The 14,636-nt window shown below is 43.0% G+C and overlaps 1 protein-coding gene across 3 annotated transcripts; it reads left to right on the plus strand.

The window, feature by feature from the left end:
- The first annotated feature begins 669 nt into the window (after positions 1-669).
- Positions 670-12,421, plus strand: LOC140905797 (GTPase IMAP family member 2-like). Of its 3 annotated transcripts, none has more exons than XM_073329287.1 (4): positions 670-939; positions 3,582-3,654; positions 8,300-8,348; positions 9,987-12,420. In XM_073329287.1, exons 2-4 carry the CDS (start codon positions 3,619-3,621, stop codon positions 10,772-10,774), a joined length of 873 nt encoding a protein of 290 aa, XP_073185388.1. In that variant the 5' UTR covers positions 670-939; positions 3,582-3,618; the 3' UTR covers positions 10,775-12,420. The 3 variants fall into 3 exon arrangements, with proteins under 3 accessions (XP_073185388.1, XP_073185389.1, XP_073185390.1); XM_073329288.1 differs by having other exon boundaries at positions 670-905; XM_073329289.1 differs by lacking the exon at positions 3,582-3,654 and having other exon boundaries at positions 9,987-12,421.
- The last annotated feature ends 2,215 nt before the right edge of the window (positions 12,422-14,636 follow it).

Genomic DNA, 14,636 nt, shown 5'->3' on the forward strand with positions numbered 1-14,636 from the left:
GGCACGGGTCACTTGCTGGAGGATTCTCTGCTCCTTGAAGTCCTTTTTCACTCGGAGGGTGGTGAAACACTGGAATGCCGTTACCGAGGGAGGTGGTGGAATCTCCTTCCTTAGAAGTTTTTAAGGTCAGGCTTGACAAAGCCCTGGCTAGGATGATTTAGTTGGGGATTGGTCCTGCTTTGAGCAGGGGGTTGGACTAGATGACCTTCTGAGGTCCCTTTCAACCCTGATATTCTATGATTCTATGATTTGGTAAATATGTCCATTTTAAGGGACAAAATATAGGATTGTACCCTGGAAGATATATGTGCATGAGAAACAATACAAAATGCACAACTGGATTCATCAGGAGTTCTGACCTGCATTCCTGCTCTGGTCCCGGCAAAAGCATCACACAGACAGAGCAAACACTTTGTTCCCCCCCCTCCAGATTTGAAAGAATCTTGTCCTCTCATTGGCCATTTTGGTCAGGCGCCAGCAAGGTTACCTTAGCTTCTTAACCCTTTACAGGTAAAAGGGTTTTGCCTCTGGCCAAGAGGGATTTTATAGCACTGTAAACAGAAAGGTGGTGACCCTTCCCTTTATATTTATGACACAGGCTGAATGTTCTCATACGTTGCTACTGTTCTACACAAACCACTTCCTGTAAAATTCAGACTTGTTTATTTCGCAAATGGTATTTCCTGTTCAGTGGCAGTAGCTCATCCCACTGCATTTACTTAGAATGAAATTTGGATCACTGAGTAGTTTGTTTTCATTTTCACAACAATTTCATTAACTACTAATTTGAAGCAACTGTCAAAAAGAGGAAACCAGAAGACTTCAGACATTTTTGTATAATACCACCGGCTGGAAGGACTGTGCAGAAGATGGAAATATCTGCTTAATCTGAAGAAATATCACAGGTTTGATCTCCAAGTTGACCAGATGATGAAGAAGGTGTGTGTGTGTGTGTGTGTGTGTGTGTCTATAAGAGTGAGAGAGAGGCATAGGGAGAGAAAATAAGGGTGGGCAAGAGAGGTATTTTAAACTGGCTACAAAGCTTGACAAATGAAAACACTTCTAAGGTAGCAGGAGGAAATACAGGGAACAAGCCTTTGTCTTTCTGTTTGATATTTAGGTGCCTAAAGCCTGCCTGAGATCTGTTTCCAAAGGGGATAAGGGAGCACATGGGGGTGGAGGGGAATAAAGTTTTGACAGAGAATGCTTGACATTTACAGATGGTATGCATTTATTCCCAAATGCTGCAACAACCCAAGATAGCCGGGTGTAATTTTGGACAGCCTGGAGACTACTGTGTCCATGAGAGTCCAGCCCTCCCCCAGCCCTGCCCTTGTCCCAAGTTAGTGGAGGCACAAAGTTATTATAAAGCCACCTTCCTCCTTACTCAATCCCACGGCTGAGCTCAGCTCAGGTGCAGAGATGCCCAGTCCCCTCAAACCTGTCTTCTGATACTTATAATGATTTCTCACTGTCTATCCTCCACCTGCTTTGACTAAATGTATGGCTTTGTCTCATCTGCCTTCAGTTAATGTCTCAAAGACAAAAAGGCATCCTCCCCAGAACTTTATTTTGTCTTATGCGCTCCTCAACTCAATATTTCCCTTTTATTTCATTACCTAAAATCAGCCAAGGGAGGGGACACCAGGGGTAACAGTGTAGGAATCCATGTTTACCTGGGCTTGCTATGTGCACAATTTGCAGGTTTAGAGTCAAACCAGAGTTTTTTAAAGATGGTATTGTATTGAGTCTCTGTAGGCCATCTGCCTAGCTACTTTTTAATTTACTATAGCCATCCTAGCACAACGAGCTCACCGACACTATAGATTCAGGCTTAGTCTGGCACAAAACAAAAGCAAGCAGCCAGTCCAAAAAATGAAAATATGAATATATGATGTGTAATGTAAAATGAAATCCTGAGTGGTCTGTCCTTCCTCCACTCACTGCATACAAACGAGTCCACAGTATGGGGTTCCCATGACAAAGCCAGAGTGTGATCCTCAAACCAGGTGAAAAAGGCAGGGAAATGCCTGTCTTGCCTGCAGGGCCCAATTCAGTAGGACTATGGAACAGTCTGAGGTGGGTGTCTCTCAGTCTCTCACATTGAAGCCATTCCACTTTTTATTCAATGTGTGTTGGGCCAGAATGATTATATAGAGCACAGCACTCACTTGAGACATGGGGAAACCCTGTTCAAATCCCTACTCATCAGACAAAGGGGGAATTGAACTGATGTCTTCTATCCCCTGGATGACTTCCCTAACCACTGGGCTGAAGGTTATAAGGGAACTGTTGTCTTCCAACCATCAACCATTCTGTAGGGAGTTAGGCTGGCAACGAAGCTGCCTGACTCTACAAGAGGGGTTCCTGGCTGTGGGTTGCAAGTAGAACAAGGTGCCTTCGTGCAGTTCTGGCTTTAGGCACCAAATTCCTTGAGGGGGCAGGACTTAGGACCACACCCTTCTCAGCAGTATCTCCTATTGGCTCCTTGCCTAGCATCCTGGCTTTTACCTATCTCTCCCCATGCATTGTACAGGGAGCCTAGGTGCCTAACCCACGGTTTGTGGATTCCAGTGATTTTCAAGACACCTAAAAGTCCCTTTATGGATTCTGGCCTTAGACCCCGATACTGCAATTGAATCCACTAGCACCATTTCACTTTGGAAAAGCCACAATTACAGTCAATGGATCTCCATGCAGGCACAGCATCCATGCTAGTGTAATGTCGACAAACCCTGGTCGTTGACGGGCAGGATAGAACCGGGGACCTCTGAAGCTTAGTGTATGAGACTCTACCGCATGAGCCAAAAGCCAGTTGGCTGGTAGCTAAGCCTGTAGAGCAGACTCATTTGCTTTCTCTCTCTAAGGGTCTCTGTGCCACTAGAGGGGATAGAACACCACACCCAGGAGGTGTGTGGGTTACACTAGCACAGGGGTCGGCAACCGTTGTCAACCAGCCCATCAGGGTAAAGCCGCTGGTGGGCCTGGCCGGTTTGTTTATCTGGAGCATCTGCAAGTATGGAGCCCCGCAGCTCCCATTGGCCGCAGTTCGCCTTTCCTGGCCAATGGGAGCTGCAGGAAGTGGCGTGGGCCGAGGGACGTGCTAGCCACTACTTCCCACAGCTCCCATTGGTCGGGAACAGTGAACCGTGGCCAGTGAGAGCTGCGGGGCTCCGTGCCTGCGGACACTCTAGATAAACAAACCAGCCCAGCCGGCCAGCGGCTTTACCTGACGATAAAGGGTGACAAAGGTTGCCGACCTCTGCACTAGCAGCTCCAATTCTAGGATCGAGATCTTAGCTTCTAAGCTCTTGTGGTAGGGACATGAAGGAAGAGTTTCAAAGGCACAAATATCAGTTAGGGACCTAGCGTCCATGGACATTAAATGCAACTTATGCCTCTGAAAATCTCCCCCCTTGTCTTCACTTCATCTGTAATGCCATGCATATTCATGGCACTGTATAAATAAAATAATTAAGAAATAAACCACCCTTCAGTTTGCACAAGAACAAAGAGACACACATGAGATGGGATTTGGTCTTGGCTTTCATGAGTATTAACCAGTTCCATTGATTTTTCAGGAAAAAAGCTGTTTAAGATCCCTGTTTTAAAGGAGAAATGTCAGCCTATCAATCACTTGGAACAACCATGCCGGTATGTACTAGTGAAGGACAAATCCACAGAGGTTCTAAGGTTTGGTTACTATGTGTCAGAACCAACTTGATAGAGAAACCAGACTTGTAAGCTCATGAGAACAGGCCCTTTTGAGATTGTGAGCAGCACTGTGAGCTGGCAGCAAGTGATCAAAAAGTAGATCATAGAGAAATATAGGTGGGAAGCTTAGGATGGCAAAATCAGATGCACACACAGAATCTATCTTTGACTCTGGGTCTTCCTCTGCTTTCTTGAATCCCGGCTTGAACAATTGCTAGAAAAACACACACTGCCTCCTAACTAGGTCAGATCATGGTCCATCTTGCCCAGTAGCCTGTCTATGACAATCGCTCGTGCCAGAACTTCAGGAGGAGTGTCCAGGACAGGGCAGTATCTTCCACTCCTGGCTTCTGGTAATCAGAGGTTTAGGATCACCCCGAGCATGGGCTTGTGTCGTCTGGCCTTTTTGGCCAATAGCCATTGATAGACCTATTCTCCATAAACGTATCCAGTTCTTTTTTGAACCCAGTTATACTTTTGGACATCATAACTTCCCACAGAAATGAGTTCCACAGGTTAGTTAGGCATTATGTGAAAAAGTACATCCTCTGATTAAACTTCCTGCCTATTAATTTCATCAGGTGAAAGCATTCTTCTAAAGCTGGATGAATAAACGGGGTAGGGAGGAACAGGGATTTTTCAATAAATTTTTATACTGACTTTTTTTCAAAATTTCAAAAAAAAATTGATCAGCTCTGTCGTTGGTAAAAGAACAAAAGAAGTTAATGAAAATATTTTCAAAATTTTCCCTGTTTTCTTTTTAAAACCAGTTCTAGTTCTATGAAGCTTTGCATATGCTGAAATAACAATTTGGAAACAGTTTGAAAATTGTGACAGGTTTCAGAGTGGTAGCCATGTGAGTCTGTATCAGCAAAAAGAACGAGGAGTACTTGTGGCACCTTAGAGACTAACAAATGTATTTGGGCATAAGCTTTCGTGGGCTAAAACCCACTTCATCAGATGATTGGAGTGGAAAATACAGTAGGGAGATAGAGATTAGAGATAGATATATATAGATATAGATATATATAGCCAGAAGAGTACCCAGAAGTAACCTACTACAGGACAGGCCCAACAAAGAAAGTAACAGAACGCCACTAGCCATCACCTTCAGCCCCCAACTAAAACCTCTCCAGCACATCATCAAGGATCTACAACCTATCCTGAAGGACGATCTCTCACGCTCAAAGACCTTGGGAGACAGGCCAGTCCTCGCTTACAGATAGCCCCCCAACCTGAAGCAAATACTCACTAGCAACCACACAACAAAAACACTAACCCAGGAACCTATCCTTGCAACAAACCCTGTTGCCAACTCTGTCCACATATCTATTCAAGGGACACCATCATAGGACTTAATCACATCAGCCATACCATCAGGGGCTCATTCACATGCACATCTACCAATGTGATATATGCCATCATGTGCCAGCAATGCCCCTCTGCCATGTACATTGGCCAAACTGGACAGTCTCTACGCAAAAGAATAAATGGACACAAATCAGACATCAAGAATTGTAACGTTCAAAAACCAGTTGGAGAACACTTCAACCTCCCTGGACACTCAATTACAGACCTAAAAGTGACAGGTTTCAGAGTAGCAGCCGTGTTAGTCTGTATTCGCAAAAAGAAAAGGAGTACTTGTGGCACCTTAGAGACTAACCAATTTATTTGAGCATAAGCTTTCGTGAGCTACATCTGATGAAGTGAGCGTAAGCTACATCATGAGTTGAATCCGATGAAGTGAGCTGTAACTCATGAAAGCTTATGCTCAGATAAATTGGTTAGTCTCCAGACCTAAAAGTGGCAATTCTTCAACAACAAAACTTCAAAAACAGACTCCAACAAGAAACTACAGAACTGGAATTAATTTGCAAACTGGACACCATCAAATTAAGCCTGAATAAAGACTGGGAGTGGATGGGTCATTACACAAACTAAAAACTGTTTCCCCATGCTAATTTTTCCCCCTACTGTTACTCACACCTTCTTGTCAACTGTTTGAAATGGGCCACCCTGATTACCACTACAAAAGTCTTTTTTTCTCCTGCTGATAATAGCCCACCTTAATTGATTTGTCTCATTAAGAGTTGGTATGGCAACCCCCATCTCTTCATGTTCTCTGTGTGTGTGTATATATATATATATATCTTCCTACTGTATTTTCCACTCCATGCGTCTGATGAAGTGGGTTTTAGCCCACAAAAGCTTATGCCCAAATAAATTTGTTAGTCTCTAAGGTGCCACAAGTACTCCTCATTCTTTTTGAAAATTGTGAAACTTTAACCGTGTGATCCCACATAGTCACAATAAGATACCTCAGTTTACTACAGTGATTCATGTTATACCAGTGGAGTTTTCTAATGTAGAAGAAAAGGTCAAATACCCTGTCTAACTCAGTCACTTTAAATTCCACAACACAGTCTGTCACTCTTAGTGCACATTGGTTCTTATGACATCCTCATCATGGTCGTATCTGTGTGTCTTTAGTACCACTGACATGGTGTTGGCAGCCTAGCTGATGGTGAATCACTGTCTCCCCCAGTGCTCTCATGTAAATAGTGAAGAGAAGCGCGGATAGTCTGGATCTCGGTGAGTCTCAGGTGAGGGCCTTCAGAGAAGAGGAACAGTTACCACAGTTACCAGAGTTTTGCTTGAATTTAGTAATAGGAACAGCTATAGTGTTAGGCCATCTACTCCTGCTATGTCACGTCAGTGGGTTAGCAGTGGCTTCTGGTCCACTGTGTCTAAAACTGCAGAAAGGTCCAGCAACATGGGCATGGAAAGCTTACCTGTGTCCATGGTCATCTTTTTAGTGCCACTAGAGCTGTTTCTGTGCTGTGCCCTAGTCTGAACCCTGATTGTGAGACATCCAGGATGTTGTCTGATGTCACATGTTGCTGGCACTTTGTGGTTACTACTTTCTCCTTGATTTTGGCCAGAAATGGAAGGTTGAAGACAGGATAATGGTTGGAGGGCATTAGGGACTACTGATGGATTCTTGAGGATTGGGTGAAGTATTGTGCTTTTCATGGATTTTGGCGGGTTTGTTTTCTGAAGAAGGCATTGACTATTTCCACTGGTAGTGAACATAGTTTTTGCTTTCCCGGGCGTTCATCAACCAAGAGGGGTAGGGATCCATTTCGCAGGTTGCGGCTCTAATATTTTTCAGGTCTTTTTGATCTTCAGCATGTGTCAAGGGATCGAATTCAGTCCAGGGTAGCTAGAGGAATAGTATGATCTGGTCAGGAATGGAGATTTCTTTCCCATTTAGTTCTATGCACATTTGGTTGATCTTATCAGCAAAGTTCACTGATGCAGTGATTAATAGAGTCATAGGACTGGAAGGGACCTTGAAAGGTCATCTAGTCCAGTCCCCTGCATGCACGGCAAGACTAAGTATTATCTAGACAGGTGTTTGCCTAACCTGTTCTTAAAAATCTCCAATGATGGAGACTCCACAACCTCCCTAGGCAATTTATTCCAGTGCTTAACCACCCTGACAGTTAGGAAGTTTTTCCTAATGTCCAACCTAAACTTTACTTGCTGCAATTTAAGCCCATTGCTTCTTGTCCTGTCCTCAGAGGTTAAGAAAAACAATTTTTCTCCCTCCTCCTTGTAACAACCTTTTACATACTTGAAAACTGTTATCATGACCTCTCTCAGTCTTCTTTTCCAGACTAAACAAACCCAATTCTTTCAATCTTCCCCCATAGGTAATGTTTTCTAGACATTTAATCATTTTTGTTGCTCTTCTCTAGACTCTCTCCAATTTGCCAACATCTTCCTGAAATGTGGCGCCCAGAACTAGACACAATACTCCAGTTGAAGCCTAATCAGTGTGGAGTAGAACAGAAGAATTACTTCTCGTGTCTTGCTTACAACACTCCTGCTAATACATCCCAGAATTTAGAAAATGTCAGAATGAAACATTTCAACTTTTTCTGAATTTTTTTCCAGCCAAAATATTTTGGCAAATTCAACCCAAATTCGCAAAATGTTTTGGTTGACCCAATTCAGGATTTTTCAATGAAAAAAATTGCATCAAAATTTTTTGCCCAGCTCTGGTTGTGCCATCTTCTCCCAAAATTGGCTCTAACTGAATCATAGCCACTTAATTTATGAACTGACACCTGTTTTGTACAAGTCAGTGCTGCAAAGGCAGTATCAGTACTGAAGTACAAGCTGCATTCTCTCTGCCTTGTGCGTCAACAGCCAAACTGTTGACTAAGTTCTGATTCCAGAACTTCTATTGCTGATGAAAATGGAGGTATGTACAAGGCTGCAATAACAGAACCGATTTTCAAAGACTAAACTTAACTCTCGACTTCAGGAGGACGACCCATGTGCTTAAAGTTAGGCAGATGTGATGAAAACACTAATGGAGGTTAAACATGAAATATCAAGGTATCATGTTCAGAAACTCACTTTTCCGACCATAATAGACTTACATAGCAGTGATTATTGTTATTACTATTTATTATGTGTATTACTGAGTTTTTCTAAATGAGTATTTTTCTATGTTCTGAGTTCCTTGGTTAAAGTATGTTTGTAAATAACATATGTTTTATTACAAATATTTCAGGATGAGATGGATGGGACCAAGCAAAAAGGAGAGAATGTCACCTTCTATGGTAAGACAGTTACACAAAAGGCCCTATTCTGGTCTCACTTCTATATTTTGCTCAGCTCAAGTTTTTCAGTAAAGTAAAAGAGAACCCCACAAGCTCTAGGGGATTGAGGCATATTCTGAATATACCTTTAGTTGCCCAAAATTATTTTAGTGGCTCTAGCATGGGTGCAGTTACTGGGGGAATGGCAGTGACATTACCTCTGTAACTTTGTCTTCTGCTGGGGACAACCCTCACAAAGAAAATCCCTTTGCCAGTAGCTGTAAATTTGTCCATATCTCAGGCTGCTACAGCAGCTGCAAACTGTAAATCAAGAACATACCACTTTTGATCAAGAAAGAGATGAGAGTAGAAGCAAGGCAGAGCTTCATTCCAATCCAATGACACTGAGAGTCTGTGTACCAGGCACACCCCATTCCCCAGCTCCCCCAATCATTTCCAGGCAGATCCGGACAACTTTTTTCAAATTTTAACCCAAAAAATGGAAACAAATGTGTATGAAATGTGTTATCCTGCTTGACCAGCTATATAGAGCTAGGGAAGAACAGGAGGTAATTTATAGGCAAGTCAACCTGATTCACTGTATGCAACACAGCAGAAGTGGGTTTTTAAGAGGGATTTTGATGTGGACAGAGTAAGAATTTTGCAGGTGAGATTAGCAAGATCATAGCATGCGATGGGGGCTACAATAAAGAAAGCACACAGGTGATTGTGCAAGAATCTGAAAAAACAGATTAGGAGCATTAATAGAGTGGAGGAGATGGGGCAAAGCGAGGATATGTAATGAGGTGCAGAGTCCTATAGTAATTTGAAGGTAGAGACAAGAAGCTTAAATGTGATGGTCAAATGTTCAGAGATTTGAACATCTGAAGGAGGAAGTGGTCTGACCAGAACACAAGGGTTTGTTTTTATAGGCCTCGTATTTACATCTGACGTTAGGATCCAGTACAAAGAGCGTCAGCTCTGTGTGTGGGTCCAGGGGTTATCTGTGTAAAACCAGAGACAGAGGTGTTCCGATTCAACAGTGATGAGTGAGGTATAAGAACCTATTCTGTCAGACAGGGAGCCAACGGCAGACTAGAAAGAGAGAAGTTGCATGATCGAACCAACAGGCAAGGAAGACACATTTAGTGGTAATATTTTGAATGGACTGAAGGGTCTGATGTGTATGTCTGGGAAGCCAGAGAGGAGGAGTTGCAGTAATCAAGGCAGAATACACTGAGGTTCTGAAAGGGAACTTAGGTGTAGGGCTGGAGAGAAAAGGACAGAACTTGAAGGTGCTGAGGAAGAAGAACCAGTTGGATTTGGATCTGGCCTAGATGTGTGAGACAGAGGAGAGAGAGGAGTAAAAAAGCGCCCCCGGACTGCTGGCCTGAGTGACGGTGAGAATGGTGGTGATCCAAAGAGTGATAGGGAAAGGAGGAAGCAGAGAAGGTACGGGAGAGAGGATACGGAGTTTAGGTCATGTTCAATTTAAAGTGACAAGACATCCCAGAGGACAGAGACAAGCTGGGATGAGGGACTGGATGGATGTTGTTTACTCTGGAACTCTCAGCCTCAGAATTAGGTGTAACTCCTACTCATTTACTTTTATCTATGCAATGATGTTCTGACTGTCAAACCTGTCCCCATCAACTGCAGATGACGGCAGGAAATCGGAACTCAGAATCATCCTTGTTGGCAAAACTGGAGCTGGGAAAAGTGCAACAGGAAACTCCATCCTTGGGAAAAGAAAGTTTGAGTCCAAACTCGGGGCAAAGTCAGTAACTTTGACTTGTGAAAAGGGGCAAAGGAGCTGGAATGGGAGGGAGCTTGTGGTTATTGACACACCTGCCATTTTTGACCAAAAGGCTTTTGAGCCAGTAACATCTAGAGAGATTGTTCGCTGTATCGCGCTCTCTGCCCCTGGCCCCCACGCTCTGCTGCTGGTGACCCAGCTGGGCCGTTACACTGAGGAAGACAAGGACGCAGTGAAGCGAGTACAGGAGATTTTTGGAGTTGAATCCATGAGGCACATGATTGTCCTGTTCACCCGGAAAGAAGATTTAGCGGTCGGCTCACTGCATGACTACGTGAGATACTCAGATAACAAAGATCTGAAGGGGCTGATTCAGAAGTGTGGGGATCGATATTGTGCTTTCAATAACAGAGCAACCGGAGCAGAACAGGCTGAACAGGTTTCTGAGCTGATTGAAATGATCCAGAGAACGGTTCAGGAGAATGGGGGCAGGTATTACGTCAGTGAGGTGTATTTGGAACCTAATTTAACGGAACAAAAAGTGAGGTATCTTACTGGAATAAATAAAAGAACCAGGGTGACCACTCTGTTTACCAAGTATAGGAAAGTTATTTTGGCCTTTGGGGTTGCTGCAGTAGTTCTTATTATTGTACTTCTCCTGATCTACCTTGTCACTGACAGTCATTCATAAAGTCTCATTGCAACCTAACCCTGCTGCGTCCCAAACCCTGCATCTCAGCTTCTCAGGCACCCTCACCCTTATGCCAGTGCAGCACATTCAGACAATATGACTAAAGCTATCCGCATTTGTTCTTTATTAATGATATATATTAGAATAATTTAAATATGCTGAGCCAGTTTCTACACTCAGATAAACTGTTGTAAATCCAGAGTTACTCCATTAACTTAAGAGCAACCGTATGGATTTACAGTCCTGTATCAGCTCTCAGCCTGCATTTGTAATGGAGTGTTTCCATTAGCTTCACTGGAATACTCTGCATTGACAGCCAGGTCACCGAGGGAAGAATTTGGCCCTTTGGCTAGAGCTGAGAGATCTATTCAGCTTTCACATAAACTTATAGTAGCTCAAACTGCAACATCAAACAGGGCAGTCATTTTACTAAAAATAAAATCTCAGACACTTACAGGGCAAAGTTCAGACTAGGTGTAAATTGGTGAAACTCGACTGACCTTACTGGAGTTACACCAAGGATTAGCCTGGCCCCATTGCCGAAGCTTCTTTTGATATTTTGAAAAGCAAACTTTAAAACCCACCAAAGATGTGACATGGTGATATGCAGCATTGTTTTTTCTTTTCTTTAAGATATCCTGTCAAAGCTCCTAAATGCTTAAATCCCATTTGAAAATGAGACTTATGCTCTTAAACCAGTTAGGCATTGCAATGCTGAGAGCAACAAAGCCTAAATGCCTTTAAGAGTCTAGCCCTATGTCTACAAGGAAAATTAACCTTACAGAATCAGCCTTGGTTTTTCACACTGTTAAAAGTTACAATGCTAAGATTAAATTACTTTAGCTTACTTACAAAGTTGTGACTGTTAAATTAATTTCTCCAAGCAAACCCAGGCTGTGAGTCTGAATCCCTCAATCCCAACTGCCAAAGGGTCATTGTCCTATAACAGCAACTCCTACTTGGCCTGTCCGCCACATGGCTGTCAGAGTATTTATCTGTAATGAAGGTCATGTGAGAGTCAAATGAAAGCTTATAGCATACTGCATGATGTTTGTACAGGAAATAATTAAATTGTGTGTATGTATTAAAATATGTTCAAATCACAGGGTTTGATAAACGGGGTTGACAAACAAGTCTTTCCCCAGCAAAGGAATGTTGATGTACCTGTCTGCCTAGGTCTCTGATGTAAGTCAAGTATTGTGAAGCCAAATGCAATGGCAGGTACATTTGCATCTGAGGTAAACAGGAAGATTAGGTTAGCCGGAGGATGAAGAAAGCACCATGATGTCAGCACACCAGAGAACAAGCGGAGAGGGGGGTGGGTACACTGGAAAAAGAATCCATTTCCAAGGTTTACTGGATAATAAGAAGGAGGAAGAAAAACTCCTTGGTTATCCTTCACTGAGGAAGCAAACAAGACAGTGCTCTTTGCATTCATGAAAGTTGGATCTTGGCCATGTGAGCCAGTGACTTTAGGTGAGAAACTGCTTTACATAAGATTAACTTGCTGAAGTTAAGTCCTAGTCTTGTAGAAGCGGCTTATCTTTTTGTTTTATTTGTAATCAATTATTTCCATTATCCTTACTCAGTATCACTTAAATCTCTAGCTTTGTTAATAAACTTCTTATTATTTATCACAAGTACCTCTCTGTGTTGTAATATGAAGCCATGTGTGAATCCTCAGTTGAATCAAACAGGCTGATGTGTACAATGTCTCTTGGGAGCCAGCAAACTGGGTAATTTCGGGGAGTGTCCAGTGACGGGGCTGGGCACAACATGGGAATGCTCTTAAAGGGGATTCAGGAACTGGGCTGTACCAAGTGTTACCCACAAGGCCAAGTAAAGGCTAAGGCAGAGGGATAACAACATGACTCATAGTTCTGGGCACCCTGAGAAAGCATCACAGTGCCGTAGTGATGGCAGAATTTACACACAGTTGGTGAGCGTCACCCTCCAAGCACTGGTCAATTAGATACTACAAGATTCACAGATGAGAAAGTTGGAAAGAGACAAAAAAGATTCCAGTTTTGACATTTTCTGTTTGTTTATCTTGGGTGATAGAAACGGAAGAAAAGAAAGTACAAAAATGATCAAGGCCGAGGCAGGCAACCGTGAAACCTCCATGAAGTTAGAGTTGGCCAGACTAGAATTAGAGAAAGCCGACAAGGAGTGTGAGCACCAGAAATGGGAAGCTGAACAGAGAGCCAAAGAGGGGGAGGCAAAAAAGCAATAGCAAATGGAAGCACACCAGAAAGCTCTGGAACTGGAAGACAGGAAGCGTAGGGTGAGGGAACACCAACAAAAAAAGCTGTTGACACACACGCAAAACCCTCAACCTATAATCAGTCCTTTCCAGAAGCCACCCCGGTGGGACAAAGGGTGCTCTAGTGTAACCCCCACTTGCCTCCCTGGGTTACTCGGGAGCAGGCAACACTCCCCTGTGTCCCTGGGCGCCTGATGTTCCTGACAGCAAATTAGATGCTGGGTATCCTAGTGGTGACATTGGGTAGGTGGGAATCCTCTATCCACCCCTCTGCTGCAGTCCCTTTACTCCCAAAGGAATTTAAAATTGGCGGTGCCTCCATCTGGCTGGTTCCTATACACACTCAATGGTGTGCCTTGGGAACCTACAGGAATAAACCCATTCTAATAATAATAATTATAATTAATAATAATCTGTGGCATGAGTGTAACTCAGAAATACCAATTATCAATATACAGCCCATCCACTTAGATTAGAGTTAACACACCTTTACTTCCTTTACTTAACAACTTATGTAAAGAAACAGGGTATAACCGACTAAGATTAAATGTCACTATTAATTTAAATCCACAGGGGGCAGTTAAATACAATCAATTAACAAATACAGCATATAGTGGGGTGGATAAAAATAAATTATTTTAAAATTTTAAAAAAAATGGATTTTTTTTTAAATTTAAATCAGATTTCTTGATAAGTTTTTTCCTCAAAGAGCATTTTATCTAAAGATAGTTTTTAATTAAGATACATTATAGCTCAAAGATATCTCATCATGGAATAGGAATGTACTCCAGGGACACCTCCATAAAGCTCTTCTGGATGTACTCCCAAAGCCTTATCAAAAGATTTCTGGGGAGGGCAGCCTTATTCTGTCCACCATGGTAGGACACTTTACCACTCCAGGTCAGTAGCATGTACTCGGGAATCATTGTAGAACAAAGCATTGCAGTGTATGTTTGCTGGCATTCAAACAACATCCTTTCTTTATCTCTCCCTGTTATCCTCAGGAGAGTGATATCATTCATGGTCACCTGGTTGAAATAGAGTGCTTTTCTTAACGGGACATTCAGAGGTGCCCGTTCCTGCTGGGCTGTTTGCTTGTGGCTGAACAGAAATGTTCCCCACCGTTAGCCATGGGGAGGGGGGAGGGTTGAGGGGGTAGCCACGCAGTGGGGGGAGGCAAAATGCGACCTTGTAACCAAAGCACATGTGCTATGTATGTAATGTTAACAGCAAGGTTTACCCTGAAAGAGTGTAGCCACTGTTTTATAAAATGTCTTTTTAAATACCACTGTCCCTTTCTTTTCCTCCACCAGCTACACGTGTTTCAATGATCACAGGATCTTCTCCTTCCCAGAGAATAGTGAAGATTAGAAAGAAAAAAAAACACACTCGTGATGAAATGTTCTCTGAGCTCATGCTGTCCTCCCACACTGACAGAGCACAGATGAATGCATGGAGGCAGACAACGTCAGAGTGCAGGAAAGCACAAAATGACCGGGAGGAGAGGTGGCAGACTGAAGCGAATAAGTGGCAGGCTGAAGACAGGGCTGAAGCTCAAATGTGGCAGCATGATGAGAAGAGGCAGGATTCAATGCTGAG

This window comes from Lepidochelys kempii, chromosome 2 (assembly GCF_965140265.1).
Source record: "Lepidochelys kempii isolate rLepKem1 chromosome 2, rLepKem1.hap2, whole genome shotgun sequence".
Lineage (NCBI taxonomy): Eukaryota > Metazoa > Chordata > Testudines > Cheloniidae > Lepidochelys > Lepidochelys kempii.